Source organism: Protomyctophum parallelum, assembly GCF_964188405.1.
Source record: "Protomyctophum parallelum genome assembly, chromosome: 17".
NCBI lineage: Eukaryota > Metazoa > Chordata > Actinopteri > Myctophiformes > Myctophidae > Protomyctophum > Protomyctophum parallelum.
In genome coordinates, this window is record NC_139719.1 from 29,069,476 (window position 1) to 29,096,770 (window position 27,295).

Genomic DNA, 27,295 nt, shown 5'->3' on the forward strand with positions numbered 1-27,295 from the left:
GCCTGACAAAGATGTATTGATGTATTGATGTATTGATGGATGGATGGATGGATGGATGGATGGATCAACTGTCTGACAGATTCCACTAATTGGAGTTTCCAAAGCATCAATGCGTTCATTCATGAATTGGACAGATCATCAGATGAATAGTGCATGCAGACTGTACAGATATTGGCACCAACCTGCACTTCAGGAGCAATTAGGGTTTCAGAATTGGCTCAAGGACACTTTGACAATAACTCTGAGCCCGTGATCGAACCGGGAACCTCATGGTTCCCATCCGGCTGCTTTGCCCCTGAGCCACTCCCGCTCCTGTGGTTTGTCCTTCACAAGCCCTTCTTCTCCTGATTGATAAATGTTGAATTTAACGTTAATTGAATAAGCCAGTGTGACCCCTACTCAACTATCTGAACCAGTGCCAGAACTTCCTCCTGAAAGGTCACACAACATTTCATTTCTTTAATGCCTCACCTGACCGGTTTGGATGGATAAAATAAATATATTTTCTGGCAGGTTTACCTTTATTTAGATGGGTAGAATGTAGAAACACAGGATGCTGATGCCAGAGAAGACCTGTAATTACACAGGTTGCAACAGCCTCAATCGATTGTGCTCCATGTACTAAACTGTCAGCTTAGAGAAAGGAATACCTGCACCCTCTTGAACCCTTATGAACCCTTATGAACTTGTTTATTTTCAGCAACACACAGTAGCAGTCTACCAAGAGAAAACAGATGCGTTTCGGCATGTCAGCCTTCCTCAGCGTTTCAAAACTGAGTTTTTCAAAAGTTTTGAAAGAGTTTTGAAACGCTGAGGAAGGCCGACGTGCCGAAACGATGAATGAAAAATGCAAGAATGCTTTCGAGATTTTCAAGTGATCCATAAAAGGTTGGGGAACCAACCAGCGCTCTAGTCTAGAAGACTCAAGACTTGCTTCCCTCCGCTCTGTGTCAGGGTGGAGAGTGCCATCGTGGAGGTGGCCATAGACTCTGATGGCTCAGGCGTCCAGTCTGCCCAGGACCAGAAGGCCATCAGAGGGATGAGGAGGAAAGCACGTGGCTTCCTCCAGGAGATGGTGGCCAACGTTTCACCAGCTATCATCAGGTACACACGCCAACCTTAACTATCAACAGGCACATAAACCACCAAAAATACATCCATATGTCAATCAAAACGTACTCGATTACACAAGTTCACAATGTAATACATGAAGATCCAATATCATACAATAGAGGATATGCGACTATGCGTGTGACATCATCATTATACCCGTAAGTTATGCAGGAGCCGGGAACGCCTGCGGAGTGGCAAGAACTTTCTGGCCTTGATAGCTCATACATCCAAACAGAAAAGTCCTATCTGATTGCATTAAATGACATTAAACAACGTTAAACTCACTTTTCCACTCACTTTGCCACTCACGTTATGCATGCGCATACCCAGTCTATACAGTATGTGTGCACAAAAAAAAAAATTTGACTTTTGTACTGACGCTTCCTTTCTTCCTTCCCAGACTGACAGGTTGGGTTCTGCTCAAGCTCTTCAATGGGTTTTTCTGGAGCATCCAGATCCACAAGGGACAACTGGAGATGGTCAAGAAAGCTGCTACAGAGGTGACACACAGACGCACGCGTGTGCGCACACGCATACAATATACTGTATTCACTCATTATTTTTCAGACAATATCAGACAATTTGTGTTTCGGTTAAATACTTTTATCCTGAAAGTGGTGAGCAAATGGTGGTGTGCCCCAGGTGAATACAAATGCTGCTAATAGTACACAGTTATCGCTTTGCCCCTGATATCCACCACAAATTGATGGATATAAATGTTAACTGTTGTCTGATCGCTATATCCAGACCCTACAAAAATCACAAAACATAATAATTGACTCTGTTGTGTGTTTGCATTGTGTGCAGAACAACGTACCCCTGATCTTCCTCCCCGTTCACAAGTCTCACATCGACTACCTGCTCATCACCTTCATCCTCTTCTGTCACAACATCAAAGCCCCACACATCGCAGCCGGGAACAACCTCAACATACCCATCTTCAGGTGAGACACCTTCTTTTAATCCACGTGGAGTGGTCAGCACGCTGTGGGCCGGAAAACTAATGTTTTTGTTCTCGTCTTATCAAAAATAAAACGGATAGTTTAGCTTAGCTTGCGTTCTCCTAGAAAACTGATTTCACAGCAAGAGCGACCAGTCGCAATGCAGTGGAAGTTCTCAGATGTGAACTGGGAAGTGTCAAGTGTTTTTATAGAACTTAACGCTGGAATGAGGCTCGTTAATTAAGATCCACTCATCATATTCACAGCACACAGCGGCCATTTTGCTTTAACGTCACTCTCAGAACCGAGAGTAACTACCAAAAAACTATACTGTACATAACCTTAGGTCATCTTTTAAAAACAGTATTTAGACATTATTTTTGTCCCAGGACTTGTGTGTGTGAGTGCGTGCGCGCGTGTGTGTTCTATAGCATACTTACAGCATTATTGTGGGGGTGGGGTAGGGTTTCATCAACGCTGCGAATAAGGGTTTTACTTATAAATAGGGTTTACTGTACTTTGTAATGTATATATGTTTGTACATCATTTTGTGTTATCTTTTAATGTGAAGCATGTATAAAATCAATGCTATACCATGAACTTTGACTTGACTGGAGATCAGCACTTAGAAGGGGATTAATCTTCTCACAGCCACCAGCAGTGAAATAGGCCATAGAGCTCAGTTAAAAGGAAATGGATTAGAATGGGCTCAGTGGTGATCCAAGGTGTGTGACCCAGGGTCATGTGTATGCCATAAGGTGATATCAGCTGTCACGCAGCTTATCTGATCACAGCCTATCAGCTTGTACTATGCTTCAAAGTGGACAGTGGTGGAAAAATTACTCACATTTTTTACTTAAGTAAAGGTATCAGTACTGCTACTGCAATATAGAAATACAAGTAAAAGTCCCGAATTCAAAATGTACTTGAGTAAAAGTACAAAAGTATTCGCATCAAAATGTACTTAAAGTACCAAAAGTAGTCATTATGTAGAATGTCCTATTTCAAGTTTTCAAATGTATAAAGAAAACTTTTGAAAATAGCAGATCTACAAGCTCACAATCCGTCACATGGCGGCATTGTGAGCTTGTAAATCGGCTATTTTCAAATGGCCGTAATGTATATAGGGCTGAAGTGTACAATGTATGTTTTGTGATAAAATTCAAAATCTACATTATAATTAATATTAAACTAAAGTTTTCAAATAAATCTAGTGGAGTAAAAGTACAATATTTGCCTCTGAGATGTAGTGGAAATTAAGTGAACGGTATTGAATATTGGAAATATTCCAGTGAAGTGAAAAATTGTACTTACAGGTAAGTACAGTACTTGAGTAAATTTATTTAGTTACTTACAGCAGTGAACCTTTTGCCTGATATGTTTTTTATCTCTGTGACACCAATCTACACAGTAAAGGCCTCATTTAACTCTGAGATTTGTACACCAGTGTTCATTTGGTTCCTAAAAATCTAGCTGCGGACAAAATGAAACTCGGATATCTGGGGGTCCCCGCGCTCCCTGTTGAGAACCAGGAAATGCAACACAGTATTGTCCAAATAGCTACGTTAATCTCTTTCAGTGTGATTTAGGAAGTTGCATGCCTTAACAAATCCACTAATCCATCCGTTGGCAGTTAATACCAAGACTCTAGCAGCAAATCTGCTTCTTTATTTAGGGCGTTGTTTTCTATAAATTCTAGACAAAACATTGTAGAGGGAGACAGGAAACTGAAGGCAGACACAGAGAGCAAGACATGCATCACAGGTCTATCCAGACAGAATTGATCTACAGTAGGACCATCGCAACTGTGTGGCCAGCTACAGTGCTGCATTATGCACTCATCCACTGTTCTGCCTCACCCACATTGACTGATTGATTGACAAAAATGCTTTATTATGTATGTCAAAATGATAAAACAAAATAAAACTCATTGTAAACTTCTAATCATATACTGACAGAATTGAATTGAAAGATACTGTTCCTTACAGTACAAAGAGTCCAGTACTACCCATTTAACCCCCCAATACACTTAGTTGACTGGAGTCCCCCAGTGCTACGTTTTGGGCTCCCTCCTGTTTTCGCTCTACACACTACATATCTTAGCCGATCTACAAGCTCACAGCACCTTGTGTTGTGACACGTTGTGAGCTTGTAGATCTGTTCGCCCCAGAGTTCATGTGTGGGGTTCATGTGGTTAAAATATTAGGATTGGGAATGGGATGTGTGTCTAATCTGATGCATACATGTTATAATCCGCAATATATTCCGTTTGCAGCACATTGATCCGCAAACTGGGAGGTTTCTTCATCCGCCGAAAACTAGACGAGACGGGGGACGGGAAGAAAGACGTTTTGTACAGGTCACTTTTGCACGCGGTAAGTCCTGAAAGTCACTCAAACTTCAATGGAGTGATTAAGGCTACATTCTGTATAGAGTACCAGCTTGCTGTACTGAGGTTATCCTGTATTTGCCTCATTGTTTGCGTCACACCACAGGGCTGGTTAGAGAAACTATGCTAACTAACACATTCTGAATGGCTGCTATGCCTATAAAGGGCACGTCATGATACAAATAGTTGACCTCATAGCAAAGGATATGTCCAAACATTTTCCGCCGTCAGTTTGACACAGGAATGTATATATACATTCCTGTGTCAAATCTTCCATGTTTCATCTCTGTATACTGATAATCCTGAAGACTTGGCACATCTCTCTGCTAATACACCAGATGTTGTCAATTAATTCTTTCACCGTAGATCTAGGTCAATTGAAGCCTAACTCAGAGCCTAACTCAAGCTAACTCAGAGAGTGTACAAATGGAACCAAATGGACACGTTCCATTTGTACGCTCTCAGAGTTAAATTAGCATTGATTTTACAATATAAATCGGGGGTCCCAGAGATAGAACTGCTATTCAATGGGGGGTCCGTAGACTAATGCATGTCAAACTGGGGGTCCTTGAAATTAAACGGGTTGAAAATCACTGCCACCATAAAAATCTTCTCTTATTGGGGTCCCTGGCATATCTTTTCAAATGGGGGGTCCGCGGGCTATTTAGTGTCAATTTGGGGGTCCTTGACATGAAAAAGTTTGGGAACCACTGATATAAACCACATTATAACCATATAAAATGAAATGGTAGTTAAATGCTGCAATTTGTAAAAATGGCAAAATATGATACATCGTTGAAGTGGGACTCATAAAATGTCCCTGGGACTCATAAAAGACCATCCCTGCATCCTGGGAGTCATTACATTGAAAACCTATTTACATCACTGTTATAGGTGCAGTCTACGGGTTTTTGTTTTGGCAGTTTAGGTCATGTTCAGTTACTTTCAACAACTTGGAATGCCCCAAAAAGCGGCCAAACATCTCTTCTATTACTGGTAGCCACCAAATATGGCGAAGACCTTGTTACTTATACCCCTGAGGATGTTTGTGTATTTGCTGACTTTACTTTTTATAGCACTGTGTATTATTTGCGACTGCACTGTACCCTCTTATGTGGACATAATTAAATCATGAAAGTGTGCGTGCGTGTTTGTGTTTGTGCACTTGAGGGTTGCTCTGTGAACGTGCAACATATGTTTCCTATCTGATATATTTCAACAACAGCCCACTGGTCTTTGGCCCTAATCTGTGTCCCTTGTGGTGTGCCTGGTTGACGGGAAAGATAAGAGTGTAGCTGACCTCGCTCGCTTACTGTAGCACTGCTGGCTTTATTATGTAATGGTATTAGTCTATGGCGGGTACACTCTAGTTTCAATTAACATGGCTGCCAAAATACTTTTTTTAATTGACAGGGGGGAAAAAATCATTGAAGCTATGAGTTTTTAAAGACATAGCAGACGCTCTTTCAAGTAGTGCCAGTGACAAAAATATTCTCAGTTGTGTTTCTTTCCAGCACATGCATATTGACGGAACTATAATACTTAAGTGGCTTGAGCCACAAGCAACAAGACAAAATGGCAAAATAGAGCAATGACGTACAGTTCTATAGTGGTAATAGTAAATAGAAATAACGGAATAACTTTCTTCTGACCCTTATTGCGACTACAGGTCGCATTTACTATGAAAATGTGCATTTCTCGTCAGTCAGTTCGTCCGTCACCCCACGTCTCCATATATGCTCATGCCTCGTGACATCACGTGACATTATCAGGGTTGGAGATCAATATTAAGCCCATATATGGGAATTCCCATATATGGAGATCCCTGATGTCATCAATTTTGGCTAGCAACTCAAACCTCAAACCCTTAGATCTCCATATATGGAGCTGACTTGTTCTGACATTCCATACTGTATGTTGATCCTTCCCCATCCATCCTTCCTCTTCGATGTCTCCCTTTTGACTGATGCTTGTCCATTCAAACTCTAGATGGGCTGCCTCAAAGTTATTATTGCAGCCGGCGAAAACTAGAGTTCTCAACAGGCCCGAAAACTAAGGCCCGGCCCTACCTGGGCCCTCATCAAACCCTGTACACTCAAGACACTGCCCCTGCTGCCACCCTTAGATCTCCATATATGGAGCTGACCTGTTCTCACATTCCATATGTTGATCTGACCTCATCAAACCCTGTAGGCTACTCTTAAGACACGCTCCATATATGGCCAGTACAGAATTCATTCCATATGTTGATCTGACTCCCCCATGCCAAAGCGCCAGCGCTCACCCAGCAGTCTGCCGTCACCCAGGCAGATGCATGTACTGTACATGCATGTACTGTACGCCCTTTAGAGTGAGGTCGCTTCTCGCCCTCAGTGCGTCTTACTGGTATAATATACTTAACGCACACATTAATACAGACGGCAGAGGCAACACAGTTAGCGGTTTTGTGTCTTGCTCAAGGACACTTTGACATAATGTCAGAAGCATCCAGTTCATGAACCGAAACCCTCATAATTCACCCACAGTCGTCACATAAAAAGCCCTTGTTTCCTGTGCTTTGGAAAGAGCAAAGGTCTTGACAAATGACAAATGACTTAAACCCTGAGACCGTACTTTGTGCACAGCTATTTGCATAATGTGGTCCGACAAGCTTCTCTGACTGAAGGGGAATTAATTGAATTAATGAATGCCTCGCCGCCATTATAAGCGACTTATTTCATACAATGGTTCACAGTGGGAAACGTTTAGGTCCAGTAAATGGATGTTCTGTGTGTTTGTAGCCCGTAGATAAGAGTGTACGTTGAGACCCATGCTGGCATTGGAAACAGTCACTCTGCTGCTTATCTCACCAGAACAACTGCATGCTGTTATAATGGTCCCAAAGTTTTTACCACAGTTTTACCTCCAACTTTCTACCATACTGTACATCATACATGCATCCGTCCACTGAGCATTTACAGTACAGCTATTCTATTACTATTGTGACTGAGCCAGTTACTTTAACTTGGCTGTATTCATGTTTTGTTGTGGTTCTGTGTACAAAATCGGAACAATACTTTTTAAGTCACATTCTATGGTTATTTGCTGCATTCTTATGTCAATCACAGTGTTACAATTTTGTGATTATACTGTAGTTTTGCCACAGGCAGCCGGCTTGAGCATTTTAAATGTTAAATTCTGTGCATTAAGACGTCTGTTGCCCTTGGAGAGTAGCAAACACAATTGTTATCATCTTACTTCCCAACTCACTGCACTGTACAGTAGATGCCACAACCCCGTCTCTGTTTCATGCCAAAGTATCTTGCTCTCCAATGCCTCCATGCAGCTGTGTGCGTGCATGCGTGCGCACGAACTCTGACCTTCACATCGCAGTCAGACTGAGTAGTGTGCTGACACAGCTGTTTTCTTCAGTTGACGCATTGACTTTTTTCCTGCTTGCTTATTTATATGCTAGTTGTGTTATTTAGTTGCCCTGGACAAGACCGACAATCTATTTTCTTTTCTTTTAATCCATTCTTCTGACCTATGTATATCTCTGTCCTGTCCAGATACCGACTGGACGGTTTGTGTTTAATAGTCTCACTACTCAACAACATGTACAAATGTACCTACCCTATGTCTGTCTGACTGGGTTACTGTATATGCCTGTGTCTCTGTCTGTGGTACTTCATGTGCGTGTGTCTTTTATTACTGAATGCGTTAACCTGTGCTGCACAGGTTAAAAAGCTATACAAACGAAGCAATGCGATCAAACAGGATGTGATCAAATTAAGAACCAAGCTCTCATTAAGACCTGGAACACATCTGTGTCACCTTAGCGTTTAACCACTTTAACCATTATTTTAAACTTTAGCTATTGAAAAATAGCAGATATACAAGCTTGAGGTTATAGATCTGCTATTTTTTTAAATTAAACATGAAAACGTGTGCAAATCTTTGAATAAATGGTCCCTGGAACAACACATTTTCAGATGTGGGTCGGTACTCGGCGGCCAATTACATAATAATGTTTGGGGTCCTTGACATGAAATAGTTTGAGCAGCGCCACTGAGTCATAGAAACATTTTTTTCAGAAAACTGTCTGGGTTAACTAAATTAAAGTGTGTGTGTGTGTGTGTGCCTCTGCTCTCTGTCTGTCTGGCCACTCCAGTACACAGAGGAGCTGTTGCGTCAGCAGCAGTTCCTGGAGGTGTTCCTGGAGGGCACGCGCTCCCGCAGCGGGAAGCCGTCCCCGGCGCGGGCGGGCATGCTGTCCATCGTGGTGGACACGCTGACCACCGGGGCCATCCCGGACGTGCTGGTGGTGCCGGTCGGCATCGCTTACGACCGCATCTTGGAGGGCAACTACAACAGCGAGCAGCTGGTGAGAGCTGGGGTGGTGTGTGTGTGTGTGTGACATTAAAATGACATTACTTACCCTCTAATGTATTATTATTATGTAGTATTATTGACTATTATCAGTATTATCTCACGGACACCTCTTACATTTAGTTGTTTGAATTTCGTTTTTTGGTATAACGGTATTAATTGTTAATTATTTGATCATTGGCTTGTAAAGAGTGCTGTACATATGGTAAGCCTAGATGACTACAGTGACGGTGCATTAATGTTAACGATGTTGATGATGTCCCACCAGGGGAAGCCCAAGAAGAATGAGAGTCTGTGGGGCGTGGCCTGTGGCGTGTTCCGTATGCTGAGGAAGAACTATGGCTGTGTCCGCGTGGACTTCACACAGCCCTTCTCCCTAAAGGTGATGAATAACACACACACACTAAGGCTGTCCCCAAACATTCAAGGTTCGAATGTTCGCTCGTTAGGGTTGGCACTCGAATCTTAATTAATGGGTTTGAACCATTCGTTTTATTTTTATTTTTTTATATATAAATAAATATTATTATTATTTTTTTATTTTATTAACTCGAAAATATATCTTGGCGAGAATGTGATACGAGCATGTAAAAAAAAGTAAGTTTCTAGTGCATTCCTGTCAGAAGTTATGTCCATCTCCCTTGTTGTGCTGTCCCTCTCCTTGACCAACCTTGACCAACAAGCCAATCACACAACAGACAAAATGATTTTCCTTCTCTTATTCGCACTGCTTGCGTTCCCTTCTCTGACTCTACCTCAGTCGGGTTTACACACACACACACACACACACACACACACACACACACACACACACACACACGATACAGAAAGACAACGGGCGCAAGCCTTTGATATGAGCATCACGTGCTCTCATCGCGGCACGCACGCACGCAAACACACACACACACACACACACACACACACAGAGAGAGGCGACTTTACGATGATCCCCGTTCCAATGCGTTGTGGTGAAAAGGGTAGATCGCTCACCGTTTGGGGGCCGCGGTGCAAAGCCCCCAAACGGTGAGCGATCTACCCATTGCTCGAGTGAGGGAACCCACGATACAGAAAGACAACGGGCGCGAGCCTACATTGATGTGAGCAGCATGTGCTCTCACAATTTGAGAAAAAGGTTAGTTCTCGTTCTCTCTCTCTCTCTCTCTCTCTCTCTCTCTCTCTCGCTGCGCTGTGTTGCACTGCCCTCGACAGAACCGAAAGTGCTATACTTACAGTACAGCAGTGCAGAACCGAGAGAGTGGATGTAAACTGCAGCTTTTAGCTTTTTTGATCTCACACACACACGCACAGAAAATAATTCGTCCCTGTGTGTGTGTGTGTGTGTGTGTGTGTGTTGAGAGAGACGACGAGAGATATTGATAAAGAGCGGGGGAGACGCGCTGTGCGCTCTGATCGAGACGGTTATTTTTTTAATTAATTAGAAACAAATGGTCCGAATGTTCACTCGAAAATTCCTGCCGAAGTTCGAGTCCTAAAATAAGGGTTAGGGTACAGCCTTAACACACACACACACACACACACACACACACACACACACACACACACACAGTTCACCCAATTTATTTTCGATGTATTACTCACCTCACCAGCAGTGGTTCCCTATGGAGACACAGTCTCATTTGTGCCTCCATAGGGAACCACTGCTGGTCATCAAAGTATTGGCTTAGGAATGCGACAAAAAAAGAATAAATATCCATTAATTCAAGTCTCCATGGAGTAATCGACAGAAATAAATGAATTATCCCTTTAAGCATTCAAATTCAATCTTTTTAGGTATGTTTTTGTTTATTTCATCTTTATTCTTATTTATCTTGGTTTGGTGGTTGACTCTTATACTCTATTCTGTATGTTTGTCTGCAGGAGTACTTGGAGTCCCAGAGAAGTCGTAACATACCACCAACTCTGTCCCTGGAACAGTCCCTGGTCCCAACCATCATCTCTGCAGAGTATGTTTCACACACGCACACGCAACATTTTCAACTTTCCCTCTCAGTCTCATGCCGGTATTTAGCCTTAGGTCACATTCTCACCTAATACCTAGTAGACTGAATGCGTATGGGCGGATAATTTGGGATTCTTGCATATTTCATTTGCTGCGGTTTGCCTTCACACTGTCATCCGCAGTAATTGGAAACGCAGCAGGGGGTACAGTACCTTTATCAATGTGTTCCATTCATAAACTAGCCTACTCATAACGTGCATGTGTCGTGCCGTCTGGGACTGGACCCCTCTCTCTCGCTCTCTCACTATACGCACACAGCCACAGACTGATCTTTTGGGCATGGAGGCACAGCGCTGAGCACTGATATAACAGACAGCAGCGCAAAATGTTTACACGTTTGAGATGAAAGTTCCTACTCCCCACTAGTCCCCACACAGTGACAGCACTCCATGTTATGAGGCAACAGCAGTCCCGTGGCAGTGTGCCACGGGTTCAACTCCCCATCCCGACGGCCTTTACTGCATGTCACCCCCCCCCCCCCATCTCTCTCCCCATTTCCTGTCAGCCAACTGTCTGTTCCTCTATAAAAACATACTATATAAAATCAAGGCGAAAGGCACAAAAAAACATACGGTACACAAAAATAATAATAATAATAATAATATATATATATATATATATATATATATATATCCTGAATGACACAATTCAATTCAGTTAATTAATTAATCAATCAATTAATCTAGTTCAAGGTCCTGAAGCAGCATCGAGAGATGTTTCTTTCTGAATTGTTTATTCTACTTATAGTACTTCTAGCTGAGGTTTTGTTGAACAAATAATAATAATCTCTTTGGTGTTTTCTTTTTGAAAAATAGTGACCTTTTACTGATACTGTACAAGTATTGCAATGTATTTTTTTCAACATCGATAATGTGCAGAGGCGCAGTCTCTCTCTCCTGTTGGAGGTTAATGCCCCACACACTGTGCCCTTGAGCATCCTGAGCACACACAATGGGGTGCCGTGCTCTGTCCAAGTTTTCTGGGGCCCCAGGACGCTGCCCCAGGAGGCGGCCCCACACCAGCACAGCTGATTCAACTGTCGCACGTTGTTCAGTTGACTCAGGTGTTTTTTGTGTTGTACTACAACAATACCACAGAAAATTAAGGCTGAAGTCTTGAGTTCAAAACGGGCATTAATGTCGACTAAGCTTATTGGAAATGAAGCATTACCAAGAGAGTTGTTTTATGAAGCGGGGTTGAGGGGGAGCGTTGTGCCGTAGCAGCAGTCTGTCCCCTTGGGCAGACATATTGGTGCTATATTTAAACAGCATGACAGAGCCATATGAATTACGGTTGGGAGCGTTTTCTGGCACAATAAATCACTGCATTGAGGAAAATTGAAACATGCTAGTGCCGCTGACACCATTTTGTTCATTGCAACATTGTAAATTGGTTCTGGCCTGCGTTGGTTGGATGAACGTAGGAACGATAACATTGGACAACTGGACGATAGGGCTGAAACCTTCACTCCTGTTAACAGTAATGAATTATAGGCCTCCTTCAATACAGACAGACACAAAACATACAACAATAATATTCTTTATCTTTAACCGACGTAAAACGTTTATCGGTATTAAATATGCTGGATGTCCTGGATATCCCGTCTTTAAGCACCTGCAGGCATAGAAACAGCAACAGCATTACAAGATAAACCACCATTACATTCAATAGAAGCTAGCATATTCTACAATCAGTTAATTAGAAATTGATGCATCTCAGTGGGAGACAACACTTTTACTGGATTTTAATGTCGATTTGCATGAAGCTTTCATGTTTTGATTGATTATTTAATTAACATTATTGTAGCAAGTGAGGGAGGGTTAAGCTAAAACTAGAAAGCTAATCCTACATACTGGCTATTCTGCTCAAATCAGCATGTTAATTAAGCGTTTAACACATGCTTTGATTGTATTTGCTCTTGCAATACTGAAACTTAACGTTGCAACTTAAAGCTTTGCCAAGTTTCACAATTATATTTTAAACATTTCTCGACTCCCCTGAGCAAGTATTTGGTGCCAGTGGTAAGGAAAGAGTCAGAGAGTGTTATTAAATGGTTGCACCGTGTACTTTTAAGAGAGAGGGGGAGGGATAGAAGCAAGGACACATGGAGAGAAAGAGAGGGGAAGAGAGAACATTTTTGTATGCTCTTACGTAAGCACTTTTAAAAGATGATGGTGGAACCAACTGTGAATACCCCCCCCCCCCCCCCCTGAGAGTCCTTAAAAATTTGCATCTTATGTAAGACTTACATTCAACAAGTTCAACGTCTAATAAAAATACAACTTCATTGTCCAAGGAAAACGAGGCCTTAGTTCCTCTTCTTTATAGTCAATGCTATTTGTCAGAGGTTGTGTGTGTGTCCTTTTCAGGCCCGACGCTGTGCAGTTCGAGGGCCAGGAGGAGGAACAGGCGGATGAACCGTGCAGACGCCAAGTCATCGCCAACCTGGCCAAACACGTGCTCTTCAGTAAGGAACCCGTCAGCTCTCTGCCGGAGCTTTCTCCATGCTGTTTTATTCATCACCGCTGACCACGGCCAGTCTGGCCAAGCAGGACACAGTGAAGTCCTGAGTGTTTTAACTCTGACAGGGTACAAATGGAAACAAAGGGTTCCATTTGTACTGTACAGACCTGTGAGGTTTAATGAACAGCCATGAGTTTCCTGTGCATGTCTGTTTGTTACCGTTTCCTTTTCAATCAAGGTTCCTTTATAGATACAGATTTGTCACTTATTTCAGAGTATGGTTCCATTTGGTTCCCAGGGACCACTGGAACCACCTCAAGGACCCCTGGGGGGTTCCCGGGCACCACAATGAGAACCACTCAAGCCACTCGCAGGCAGCCGTTTGACGTAGCCGAGCAGAATCCTGCAATTGACAGTATTTTGGCTCACATGGATGAGAGGATAACGGATGAGTCATTGGATTCATTGCACTGCCCCGGTGCAACAAAAAAAGAGCTTGTTTTCTGCATTGAGCTGGTCCTGTCTCACATTTCTGCCCTGCCCTGGAACATCTACGGCCTATCTTCCGTAAACAGATCACAAAACATAGGTCACCCTCTTGTTTTAGCAGTGAATCAAAGCCTCCAGTCGCTGTTCTTTCAAGCACGTCCCGTTCATTAACTGCATTCCTTCTCCTGCGTCTGCACATGCCGTTCCTTAACTGTATTCCCCTCCATGCGTCTGCACATGCCGTTCCTTAACTGTATTCCCCTCCATGCGTCTGCACATGCCGTTCCTTAACTGTATTCCCCTCCATGCGTCTGCACATGCCGTTCCTTAACTGTATTCCCCTCCATGCGTCTGCACATGCCGTTCCTTAACTGTATTCCCCTCCATGCGTCTGCACATGCCGTTCCTTAACTGTATTCCCCTCCATGCGTCTGCACATGCCGTTCCTTAACTGTATTCCCCTCCATGCGTCTGCACATGCCGTTCCTTAACTGTATTCCCCTCCATGCGTCTGCACATGCCGTTCCTTAACTGTATTCCCCTCCATGCGTCTGCACATGCCGTTCCTTAACTGTATTCCCCTCCATGCGTCTGCACATGCCGTTCCTTAACTGTATTCCCCTCCATGCGTCTGCACATGCCGCTACCACTTACTAATACACTACCCAACTAAGCCCTGTTTTATACTTTGGCTATAAAATGCTCGTACATTGGCAGAGCATGCTGTGGTATTTCTACTTTTACTCTAGTACAATCTGAGTACTTCTACCACTGCTTCTATCTTACAATGCCGGTGGTGCACCTGACTTCCACAGCTAAAAGAAGCCCTTGCCTTGTGTAATGCGATCCGCCACGCTACCTTTTTTAAATAGTGCCATTTAACTGGACTGGCACCCTGGTGCATTCAGCATCACTCCTTTCCCCCTGACACGGCTCAGGGATTTGTCCTGCACACCGTGAAAATCCTCAGTGTTCATTTGTCTCAGAGAGAGAACTACTTTTCACTCTCAGAACCTTACTGGTTACGTTACGGGTCCATTTGGTTCCATTTGCACACTCCCTGAGCTAAACGAATGCCTGTGGTTTTATTGTGTAGTGACGCCACATTAAACCTGTTCTCCCTGGCTTCATTCAACCGCATTCTCCTCCGCAAGCTCTGTGTTGTTGTTTTTCTTTTTTTCTTCTTCTTCTAAATCTCAGCCAATCACGAGGCTCCCAGCCGGATGGCATGTTGTTTTCAGCCAATGGAGCGGAGGGGAGGACAGCCGGGGTGGAATTGCAGTATCAGTGGTGCTGCTCGTAAATGTTTTACATCCCCCCGTGCGTTATGTTCAAGATGACACCGTTCACACTTCTCGGCTGTCGGCTGCTGTGCGCACACGCACACACACACACGCACACTCACAGAGCATCCTCTCTCTCTCTCTCTCTCTGTCTCTGTCATCACTTTAACTGATTTACAGTATGCTGTACAGCACTAGTTCTCAATGTGGTGTCTGTGTACTCCCAGGGGTCGGAGGGGGGGTGTCCAGGGGTCGGAGGGGGGGTGTCCAGGGGTCGGAGGGGGGGTGTCCAGGGGTCGGAGGGGGGTTGTCCAGGGGTCGGAGGGGGGGGGTGTCCAGGGGTCAGAGGGGGGGGGGGGGTGTCCAGGGGTCGGAGGGGGGTTGTCCAGGGGTCGGAGGGGGGGTGTCCAGGGGTCAGAGGGGGGGGGGGTGTCCAGGGGTCGGAGGGGGGGTGTCGAGGGGTCCCAGGGAGTCCCCAACTGAATGATTTATAGTAGATGTCCGTCTGTTTCATTTGTACTCTCTCTGAGTTAAATTGACACTTTTACAGAATAGACTGAGATCCGAGAGATAGATGGAACGTTCTATCAAATGATGTGGGTCTGTGGCCTAAAGCATATTAAATTGATTGATTGATTGATTAAATACTTTATTCCCATTGTGGTTTCCATTGGGGTCCTTCAAATAGGGGGTCCCTGAATTAAAAAAGGTTGAGAATCACTGCTGTACAGTATGTTGTCAGCTACATATCCTTAGTGTTAATTTATGTCTTTGGTGTGTAAAAATAGACACGTGACACGTGAGAGCCCACGTCGACGCTCTGAGCTAAATGAACACTCAGGATTTTGTCATATGTGTCACTGGCCAATGTGCCAAAGCATGTCATTCATTATGTTCTCTTTCTCTTTTCCCCCATGACAGCGGCTAATAAGTCATCAGCGATCATGTCCACCCACATCGTGGCTTGTCTTCTGCTGTACAGACACCGGCCGGTAAGCCTGGCACATTCTCCTCTCCTCTCCATCTCCCACTATACAGCCTTCATCAGTCCCAAACTCCTCTTGTTCCTCCATCCCCCACCCTTCCACTGAACTCTCTCTCTCTCTCTCTCTCTCTCTCTCTCTCTCTCTCTTCCCCCCCCCCACCCTGCACCTTCTATCTACTGTACACTGCTGCTGTCTGTGTACAACAGTGTTGTGCTGCTGCTCTCTAGAGGCACAGTACTGCAAGCGCCTGACAGCGGCAGTTTCTTTATTTTAAGTGGCATTGATGCCTGAGGCTACACCAGGACAAGGTGTGTGATTTCTGCAATGAAGTCCTTAAACCGAAAAAACATATGAACCCCCTTATGGCTATTGACGTAATTAATCAATAAATCCCTTATGGCTATTGACGTAATCGTTTAATCCCCTGTAATCGGGAGCTTAATATAACAAAATGTAGCAACAGCCGAAATCCGTGAGTGCACGGTCGATCACGCACGCGGTCTTTATGTGCATCGCTGCGTAAAATGCGATATTTTGGGCTTGATTAGAGCTTAATTTGACTTAGTTATTAAAATAAACAATGATCGCTTAGCATCACCGGACATCTGATAGTGCTGCACAGTCCAAAGCTAGTACCGGATGTTATTGTTCCTTAAACCGGAAGTGACATCGCCAGATTCGCTCTATTTGGTCAAAATCGGCATAATGGTGACGTTACCGCCACCTTCAGGACTGAGTGTCTAATACTATAGGATTGCCGTGTGAGATGTAGTGTGTATATCACAGATTTTTCTATTGGCTTTAAAATGACGAATTAAACATATGAATAGTGTAGGCAGAAGGCACAATCCACTGTTAATTAGGCTGGCCATAAGCCAGTTTTCTCTGGTGTTTACATGTCTTTTTAATTGGAGCATGATCAAATTATTTCTGTGCACAACACGCAACCCCACTTATTGACTTGCCCAGGACCCAAATGGAAACGAGCTTTCTTGGGTTTTAAGTCCTCTTCGCAGACCATGTAACTGTACTTTCCGGTGCTTTCTTCTGCAAACTGTTAAAGCTGCTATACGCAATATTATGTCAACATTGGTATTCAGACAGCCAGCAATGAGTAAAACGCGGTCTCTGTGACAAATGTAGGGGCTGCAATCTGCATTCAAAGATTTTCCTAGAAGCTTTGTCATTGGTTGATTTGCCTGTCTACTTCCTGATTGGTTAGTCATTCTTACCGTTTTTTTTTTTTTTTTTTTTTTTGACCAATGACAAAGCTTCTAGGAACATCTTTGAATGCAAATTGTGGCCCCTAGATGTGTCACAGAGACAACACTTTGGGAACGTTTTACTCATTGCTGGCTGTCTGAATACCAAAAACAAACGGGTCATTTGTCATTAAAATGTTTACATATTATTGCTTATAGCTACTTTAATATAGTATTAAATCAATCAATCAATCCATTAATCGCCACCCCCCTCCACCCCCCGCTGTGCGTGCAGGGCGTGGTTCTGTCCAAGCTGGTGGAGGACTTCTTCAACATGAAGGAGGAGATCCTGTCGCGGGACTTTGACCTGGGCTTCTCGGGCAACTCGGAGGACGTGGTGATGCACGCCCTCCACCTGCTGGGGAACTGCGTCAACGTGACCAGCAGCGCCAACCGCAACGGCGAGCTCACCGTGGCGCCGAGCAACACGGTGCCCGCGCTCTTCGAGCTCAACTTCTACAGCAACGGCCTCTTCCACGTCTTCATCTCTGACGCCATCATCGGTACGTAGAGTTCCACTCCTTCATCTCCTATGCTATCGTCAATATGCATCTATCCAGCGGGTTAACGCTCACGGCATCAGCATTTTAATAGCACATATTGGGCACTGAATATATATATATATATATATATATATATATATATATATATTCAATGATTACACGAATATAGCTTAAGTATTGGACACTATGCTATATTTCTCAGCCTGAATGTACATCTCCAAGATGGAATGCTCACTCAAGTTAAAAAGATTAAAGGTAATTTGAAGACTCTTCTGATAAGAGCGGGTTCAGACTGTTCCGTTTCCCCCCGTGCAGCCTGCTGTGTGCTGGCGTTGCAGCGAGAGCTGGCGGTGGAGGCGGGCCCTGAGCAGCATGCCGATCCCTGCAGCCTCCTCCTCAGCCAGGAGAGGCTGATCCGTAAGGCGGCCAGCCTCTCCCACTTCCTCACTAACGAAGTGGCCGTGGCCCAGGTGAGTCCCGCCCGATGCCTTCCTAACTGCTTCTCAAACGTCTTCATTTCAAGGACCCCCTCATTGATAAGCATTTGGTCGTTGATGCTGACCCCCATCTACACATTTTTTATTTTTTTAGATATTTTTTTGCGGCTTACGCCTTTTATTGGTTTTTGAAGGGACAGACAGTAGGCTGACAGGAAACGGGAGAGAGATGGGGGATGACATGCAGTAAAGGCCGTGTCGGGCTCGGGAGTCGAACCCGCGGCACACTGCGACTGGATTACCAGTCGGGTGCCCAGACGGTTACACCACCGCCTGGGCCTACACATATTTTATGCCAGAACCCTTGAACCCTGTCAAACCATCTACCAGGTGTTCATGTGTTGTGTTCTCCTCTCCTCTCCATCCTACAGCCCTGTCAAACCATCTACCAGGTGTTCATGTGTTGTGTTCTCCTCTCCTCTCCATCCTACAGCCCTGTCAAACCATCTACCAGGTGTTCATGTGTTGTGTTCTCCTCTCCTCTCCATCCTACAGCCCTGTCAAACCATCTACCAGGTGTTCATGTGTTGTGTTCTCCTCTCCTCTCCATCCTACAGCCCTGTCAAACCATCTACCAGGTGTTCATGTGTTGTGTTCTCCTCTCCTCTCCATCCTACAGCCCTGTCAAACCATCTACCAGGTGTTCATGTGTTGTGTTCTCCTCTCCTCTCCATCCTACAGCCCTGTCAAACCATCTACCAGGTGTTCATGTGTTGTGTTCTCCTCTCCTCTCCATCCTACAGCCCTGTCAAACCATCTACCAGGTGTTCATGTGTTGTGTTCTCCTCTCCTCTCCATCCTACAGCCCTGTCAAACCATCTACCAGGTGTTCATGTGTTGTGTTCTCCTCTCCTCTCCATCCTACAGCCCTGTCAAACCATCTACCAGGTGTTCATGTGTTGTGTTCTCCTCTCCTCTCCATCCTACAGCCCTGTCAAACCATCTACCAGGTGTTCATGTGTTGTGTTCTCCTCTCCTCTCCATCCTACAGCCCTGTCAAACCATCTACCAGGTGTTCATGTGTTGTGTTCTCCTCTCCTCTCCATCCTACAGCCCTGTCAAACCATCTACCAGGTGTTCATGTGTTGTGTTCTCCTCTCCTCTCCATCCTACAGCCCTGTCAAACCATCTACCAGGTGTTCATGTGTTGTGTTCTCCTCTCCTCTCCATCCTACAGCCCTGTCAAACCATCTACCAGGTGTTCATGTGTTGTGTTCTCCTCTCCTCTCCATCCTACAGCCCTGTCAAACCATCTACCAGGTGTTCATGTGTTGTGTTCTCCTCTCCTCTCCATCCTACAGCCCTGTCAAACCATCTACCAGGTGTTCATGTGTTGTGTTCTCCTCTCCTCTCCATCCTACAGCCCTGTCAAACCATCTACCAGGTGTTCATGTGTTGTGTTCTCCTCTCCTCTCCATCCTACAGCCCTGTCAAACCATCTACCAGGTGTTCATGTGTTGTGTTCTCCTCTCCTCTCCATCCTACAGCCCTGTCAAACCATCTACCAGGTGTTCATGTGTTGTATTCTCCTCTCCTCTCCATCCTACAGCCCTGTCAAACCATCTACCAGGTGTTCATGTGTTGTGTTCTCCTCTCCTCTCCATCCTACAGCCCTGTCAAACCATCTACCAGGTGTTCATGTGTTGTGTTCTCCTCTCCTCTCCATCCTACAGCCCTGTCAAACCATCTACCAGGTGTTCATGTGTTGTGTTCTCCTCTCCTCTCCATCCTACAGCCCTGTCAAACCATCTACCAGGTGTTCCATGACACTGTGACCCGGCTCATCCAGTACGGAGTGCTCTATGTGGCAGAGGTCAGTTCCTCATTCAGGATGTCATTATATTAGTGTATTTTTTTTAAATACTGGAAAAAGCAGATCTTCAAGCTCACAACGTGTCACATCGTGATGCAACGTGAGCTTGTAGATCAGCTATTTGTGCACCAAATAGCTAAGTGTTTAATCAGACTAATCGATGTTGTGTGTGTGTGTGTGTGTGTGTGGTGTGTGTGGTGTGTGTGTGTGTGTGTGTAAGGAGGACCAGGAGGAGCTGAGCCCCAGCCCCACAGAGGAGCCATGGCCCAAGAAGTTTCCGGAGCCGCTGTCCTGGAGGAGCGATGAGGAGGACGAGGACAGTGACTTTGGGGAGGAGCAGAGGGATCGTTATCTGAAGGTAATATATAAATATAGGCATAGGCATATTTAGTGTCAATAATATCAAACAAAACTGTGTTTATTTCCAGATGAATCAGCACAGGTCAACCTTAATTCATTGTCTCTCTGCCTTCCTGTCTTTCATCCACTAGGTGAGCACGTCTTCGGAGCCCCAGGAGTTCTTTGTCTTCCTGCAGCGGCTGCTCAGCCCGGTTCTGGAGGCCTACAGCGGGGCGGCCATCTTTGTCCACAGCCTGAGTCAGCCCATGTCCGAGGCCGACTACACCCAGCAGCTCTTCAGATACCTGCTGACCCGAACGGAGAGGGGCATCGCCGCGTACGGTACGACTGCACACAATAACACTAATAATACTGGACACTTGGGTCTGGAGCCTCAGGTCAAATTAATGTTGTCCACCATGTTTATTTGAGCTAACGTGCTTGAAGTCTAATAAGGTATATACATTAAAAGGAGAGAAATCAGTCATCAGTTATTTAAACACACTACAAAAAAGAAATCATCAACTGATTTTCTGTATCATCTACAATATTAAATTAATAATAGGATCCAATAATCCAATTCAGAGGGGTTTTTTTGTTTTGTTTTTAAACCATATCAGCATTCCCTGTGATGGTAAATATTGTTGTGCTGAATAAAGCCTTGCTCTTGGTGGTTGCTCCCCAGTGATTCCTAATTAAATGTTTATTTTTTCAGGTGAAAGTGCAACCCATTACCTGGTCAAGAACACAGTGAGGACTTTCAAAGAGTTGGGGGTAAGGGAACTTGTTGATGCCAAGGTTATTAAGTGAAATGATTAACCTCACGGAAATATATTGTTGTAACATATGCTATTGCACCTAATACAAATATTGACAGATAATTACAGTCGGACATTATTGCACATCCCGTGATTGTACGGGAATGCTATTCCAGTTGTTAGTCCCTTGGTGTGGAGTGTTGAGATGGTACTGGGGGGTGCTGTTTCTAGAGGCTCAGTGTTGTGTTCTGTTCTTTATTACCGGGCGTTGAATGCTTGATTCTGATTGATCAATCGCTGAATTCAGCAGTGTGTTATTTCTTGATAATGACCGCTCCGCTCTATGACAGACTGCTGTCTAATCAGAGAGCACCTGGCTGCGGTGCTTGGATTTTATGCTGTATCCAACATGACAACCATGTAAACAAACACACAATGTCATTTACAGCTAAACATTGCTATTGCTCTAAAGAAAGTTTTTGAAAACATTTAAAGTGAGAAATAGACTATGCAGAAAATGAAAATAGATTCTATATGATCAACTCACTTCCTTGTTTTCCGAGGCGACTGCTGCAGTTGGGAAGACAGCCAGCGCGATACTTATGGAATACTTTCAAATTATTACTGTAAGCAAGGAAATACCTCGTTTTGTTGATACTTTTCGGTCAATTATAATTAAATTATTAAAAAGTAGCCGTGTTATAAGTGGGATAATGTATGTATTTTTTTTATTTTTTTATTTTATATTTTCTAACAAAACAAACATGTAAATCACCATTGCACATAGGTGGCCTTACACAGGGATAGCTAAAACAATGAAACAAAATCGATCATAAATCATAAATATACTGTAACTTGAAAAAACTCATGAGTCAGCAAAATATAATAGGGAAAGAAAAGAAGGAAAAAACAGGGGGGAAAACGACAAACAGATAACAACATAACAAATACAAAACATACAGACACTACAGACCAGTACAAGACAAACACAAACAAACACAGACAAGGATGAGACAAGACAAATAAGACATGTGCAGTACATTCATTACCGCCGCGTTATCTTTATCCCTTGCATAGTGCCTTCCAACATGGCAGCAGAGTACAGAGATGATGACAGGCAGCCATCCTTCACAATGTTTGTGGCCCTGTGGAGGCAGCCAGCGTAGTCTGTAGGCCCCTTCCAGCGAGGATAGGAAGAGTCCAATTATTTCCTGGGCACTGTTTATGACTCTCAGGAGAGCTGCTATGTCTGCTGCTGAGCAGTTAGCGTCCCATGCTGTAATGCAGAATGTGTTCTACATGATGTGCCTGCAGTAGCTAGGGTGTACTTATATGCACCTTCCAGTGGTGGAAAGTAACTAGTACTCAAGCGCTGTACTTGAGTACAGTTTTGAGTTACGTTATTTTTCAAATCTTTCTGATTGCACAGTAATCGGATCATCCATTGAGCAAACTTGAAGCGTCACATACAGTTTCAGTGTTTATGTATTCGATTTGTTATGGTTTGTCGAGTAATTTTTGGTTTTTAAATATGCATTAGTTTTAACATAATTCTTTGTGTTTATTTCGTCTTAGTTTTAGTTTGCCATAATGAGTCAAGCCTTGATTATCAAAGCTGAAAAAGGTATTATGATCATGAGGCATGATTTTGATTTACATGCTATGTAATTCTATTTCGTGTTAGTTTTTTACTTGTTTAGTTTTTTATTTTAGTTTCAACTATAGTCTTATTAGTTAACCCTGCCTTGCACGCCCGTACTGTAGGTCCTAAAAGAAAGACGAGAGAAGCGCGTGACGACCGTGGAGCTGAGCAGCACCTTCCTACCTCAGGCCAACCGGAACAAGCTTCTGCACTACATCCTCGGTTTCGCCCTGCTGTGACCGCCCACAACCCATGCTCCTTCCAATCAAGGGCTTCTACCGGCTACTTCTAAACCACTCCCAGGTGCTACTCTGTGGAAAGCTTTACCAGGAAGTGCCTTCACGCAAAATCCGCTAACTGTTGTCTGTTAGCCAGATGACTTGAAGTCTTCCCTGTTACTGTATGTTCCATTAAGGTTTTCCTGTCGCCCTGTCTTAGAACTGTGCAGCTAGGGAAAAAATAAATAAGAAATGTGTAAACTTTTCTTTGATGAGAAGACGGATATATACCATAACTAGAGCCCGACTGATATATAGGTTTTGCTGATACAGTATATACAGTATCAGACTTTATTTTGGACAACATCAATAACGGCAATTATGCAGTCCTGGTTTATAACTAATTTTGGGCATGTCATTGTAGGCCATATGTAATTATCACAGCACATTGCGTTGCAATATGTTCCAAGCGTGTCGGCTATTTCTGTTTGTTTTAAAGGGCTTAAGTGGTTGAATACAATTTAATATATATTTATTTGTATATATCAGTCAAAAGATTGGTAATCGGTGGTCTAGGAAAGTGGCTCTCAAAGTGGATTCTAGGGACTCCCGGTTCCTTTTGTTTAGGGGCGTCAAAATGACCCTTAACAAGTCTGTAACTCAGACAGTATACAAATAGTACCATTGTAGATAACCATGGGCCCATACTGTTGGAGTTAAAGGGGAGGTCTAAGACTTTAGAATTTTTGATCTGCATCGGACCCAAAACTGGCATCGGTCGGGCTCTAAACAGAATGTATAAGGATACCTAGACAGTTTGTCATTGTCCTCTTTCTGTGTCCTTCCTCTGCTGGTGAAATTGGAGTGGTATTTGAAGTTTTATGATCAAGGATACAACACTGGATTCACACTCCGCGGTCATCTAGTGGATGAACACATCACACAAAGTTGACTGCCATTGGTTATACACAAACAAAAATAAATAACGCTCCTCATAGATGGTGAGTAACATTGACTATCAGCAATTACATTTTTTCGTTAACTTTACCTACTGTACTGTATTTGCAATGTCAGTAGTGTCTTCAGCAGCACAGTATTATAGAGAGAGTTGAAGCTTACATTTTGAGGGGGGGGCAGCTATCAATTATCTGAAGACATGCCTCTTAGAAGATCAGTCTTTCAAAAGTAGCCTACAGTACATGATTTTTAATACCTGCAACACAGTGTTATAGTCATATAAATTGAATAAAGACAGCAGAATACTGAGCGATACAAATCACATCCGTCACATAATGAAATATCATTTTATTTACTGTATGCCTTCACAAACAAACTAAAAAGCATTTAGCGACAGTGATGCAACAATAGTCTTCTCGCCTGAGCCACTAGCATACAAGTATATATGTACTTATGCATTTATTTTTGTTCTATATATTTGTCATGGGTTTGGAATAGAGATAATGTTTGACCTGGGTGGATTCCTAACATCTATGAATGTTACAGAGCAGATTACGTCTATCATCAGAGCATAATGATGGACATACTAGCAATTCTTGTATTGCGCATCGTCTTTGGGGAATGGATGGTTTCGGGATTAGCCGCAGCAGACAGCTGCATATTTTCTCAAGACACTGTATAATATCTTTTATAGCACAACTTCAAATAGCCTCCATTTGCACTGTTAAAGGAAAACTGGAAGTTTTCATTCTTGTAGTTGAGCATTAAGACATGAGCTGGATTCTATGCTAGTACTGTACTGTAACTGTACATGATACATATCTACTGAGTATTCCATTTTATTTGCTAAACATGCAGAGACAATGTCTCATTGAGTTCATTATTTTTTGGAACAGCAAGACAGTAACTTACAGTCGTAGCCTCTTGTCTAAAAACCTTGTGAACTAAACTGGTTAGCTTATAGAAATGAAAGACATTTTCTTTGTTTGTTTACCTTATTTTATATGCAAACTGAACAGCGGTACAGATTCTGCTAGTCGGACGTACTGTAGCCCTCGAGCGTAGTGAGCTTGTACGTCGCTGTTTTCGCAAGTCATTGTATGACGAAGTATGTACTTATGTAAGACTTACGTAAGGCTTAACGGTATACCCCTTGAACCCCAGCATCCATGTTGCGGGGAAGGCTTTAGCAGAAAATAGCAGATTGGCGAGCTCAACGCGTCGTGCTGTGGCTAGTTTCAGCGAAAGCTTTCCCCATAATAACTGAAAACTGAAAATACACTAGCATATAGCCCTGAGGGACTCCGGTCAAACATAATAAGGGGATTAAGTGGTTAACAGACAGCTCTGCATGTCTGTCCTCATACTTTTTCCTGCTAAAGCAACATTTCACTTTGAGGGACCGTTTTCATTGTTGGTGCCCATGACTCATTTTGAGGCTATAATGGTACAAAGCTGGATTTAAAATAATAATGATACCAACCAGAAACAATACCAACTTCAAATATACAGTAAAACTTCCCTTTTACTGAGATGATTTGTCGCAATATTTTGAGGCAAATGTTAAATATTATTAATAAATCAGGGCACATGACTCTGAACTCCATACCGACAAGTGAAGAATGTTTTTCCAATATGAAATGTTGCTAGAATATCCAGACTGCACAGTATCTGTGCAGCACATGTAACGCTAATATTTTCCACTTTGTTTGGACAGCTTAGTGTTACAATGACATTCAGCATTTAGTTCCTGTTAGAATACCTTTTGGAAGTGTGTTTTTATTTCTGCCTAATTGTAAACCTTTTTTTTTCACCTGAGTTTACTCATTGTAACAATGCAAGTCCTGCATTGCTTATTCGATTAACTTCACAATCAAATGGAGTACAACTTTATGCTGGGCTTACATGTAGCCTAACTCAATTGTGCCCACAGCTGATAAGCAAAGAAAGGAGTATGGTTGGGTATTACTACAAAGGTCAGTGGAAGTTTAAAGAATGGTCTTCATTGAAGGAAAGGTTGGGTAACACAAACCTTACATTACATGAAAACGTCAATTTAGTCTCCAAATGGATGTACTAAGATAGTCACTTGTAAGTCCTTGACTACAAGGTTAAATCACACATAATTGCACACACATGATTTTTATTTAATGTGATTACCATGGCTTGCGAAGGCCAGAAATAACTTATTTAAATTAATGTAGATGCCTTCATACAGCTTTGTGAATATTGCAAGCCTGCCTAGGACAATGCTGTCTTCCTGAAAATTTTAGATGGGGATATTTATGTGAAATACATATTCATGAAAGACAAAAAACTATGTTTAAAAAAAACAAAAAACAAAAACAAATAAACAAAAAAAATTAATAAAATAAAATGGGTAGATTTCAAACGTTGCATAATATGTTATCTACATTTTAATCTAAATTAGCAGAGAATATGAAATGTGCCGTGTGGTGTTAAATATGTGTTACCAGTAAGTCATGTTGTGGATCAGAAGATTACATCAAAGGTACTGTATGTTATTGAATGGACAAGTATGTTTTTTTTAAATGGGGCAAAAAACAAGTGGGCACAATATTAAATCACAATTACTTGACTTCGATCAGTTGTCAGTTGATTATTTTGGCATTATCGAAGCTCCTTGTGAGCGCCTAGCGCTGTAAAGCAATACTGAACCCAGAAATGCAAAGGACCCCAAAGTGCACCTGCGAGGGATCCTCTACCGATACATAACATCCAGAATACTGTACTGTAGTATATACAGTATCTGTATCTGCTGGTCGCCTTAATCTCATCTGCACTTCAATGTGAACTCTTTACTTAGCCTGAGACATGTATCTTACAGTCTAGTGTGTTAATACTTTATTTTCGAGCAGAACGAGTCGATAGATAATATGTAGGAAGCAAAGTCAGCTTTGCTCTTGAATGTATATCTCTCCTGCCCTGTCCCCCCTGAATGATCAATGTGATGCTTTAGGTTACTCAATGTGCATAATAATAATCTTGGGTTTTTTTCTCTGAATTCTGAAAGGTGGTTTAAATTTGTCGCTACTTAACCATTTTAAGAGTAACTATCCAAACTGATGCAAAATAACCACCACGATTTGTAGCATAAGAAAATCTCTGCACCGTATAGTTGCAGGATGCCTTTTTAATGCACTGTAGTGTTTATTGTGTGTGTATTTCTTTTTCTTCTCTTTTCTTATGTTGTGTGCATGTTAACAAGGCCCACATAATGTGCCCAATAAATA

The 27,295-nt window shown here is 43.0% G+C and overlaps 1 protein-coding gene across 4 annotated transcripts in view; it reads left to right on the forward strand.

Annotated features, from left to right (window-relative positions):
* Positions 1–26,646, forward strand: part of gpam (glycerol-3-phosphate acyltransferase, mitochondrial) — a 44,517-nt gene extending 17,871 nt beyond the window's left edge. For 3 of the 4 annotated variants that reach the window (XM_083788207.1, XM_083788206.1, XM_083788209.1), the window contains 16 exons: positions 955–1,104; positions 1,514–1,613; positions 1,921–2,057; positions 4,330–4,429; positions 8,594–8,806; positions 9,080–9,193; positions 10,690–10,775; positions 13,201–13,298; positions 15,988–16,058; positions 17,550–17,817; positions 18,133–18,287; positions 20,050–20,127; positions 20,348–20,485; positions 20,619–20,808; positions 21,182–21,240; positions 22,989–26,646. In XM_083788207.1, coding sequence (XP_083644333.1) covers positions 955–1,104; positions 1,514–1,613; positions 1,921–2,057; positions 4,330–4,429; positions 8,594–8,806; positions 9,080–9,193; positions 10,690–10,775; positions 13,201–13,298; positions 15,988–16,058; positions 17,550–17,817; positions 18,133–18,287; positions 20,050–20,127; positions 20,348–20,485; positions 20,619–20,808; positions 21,182–21,240; positions 22,989–23,105 — 2,074 coding nt within the window. In that variant the 3' untranslated portion in view covers positions 23,106–26,646. The remainder of the gene's footprint in view (positions 1–954; positions 1,105–1,513; positions 1,614–1,920; positions 2,058–4,329; positions 4,430–8,593; positions 8,807–9,079; positions 9,194–10,689; positions 10,776–13,200; positions 13,299–15,987; positions 16,059–17,549; positions 17,818–18,132; positions 18,288–20,049; positions 20,128–20,347; positions 20,486–20,618; positions 20,809–21,181; positions 21,241–22,988) is intronic. The other variant, XM_083788208.1, reaches the window with a different exon arrangement.
* The last annotated feature ends 649 nt before the right edge of the window (positions 26,647–27,295 follow it).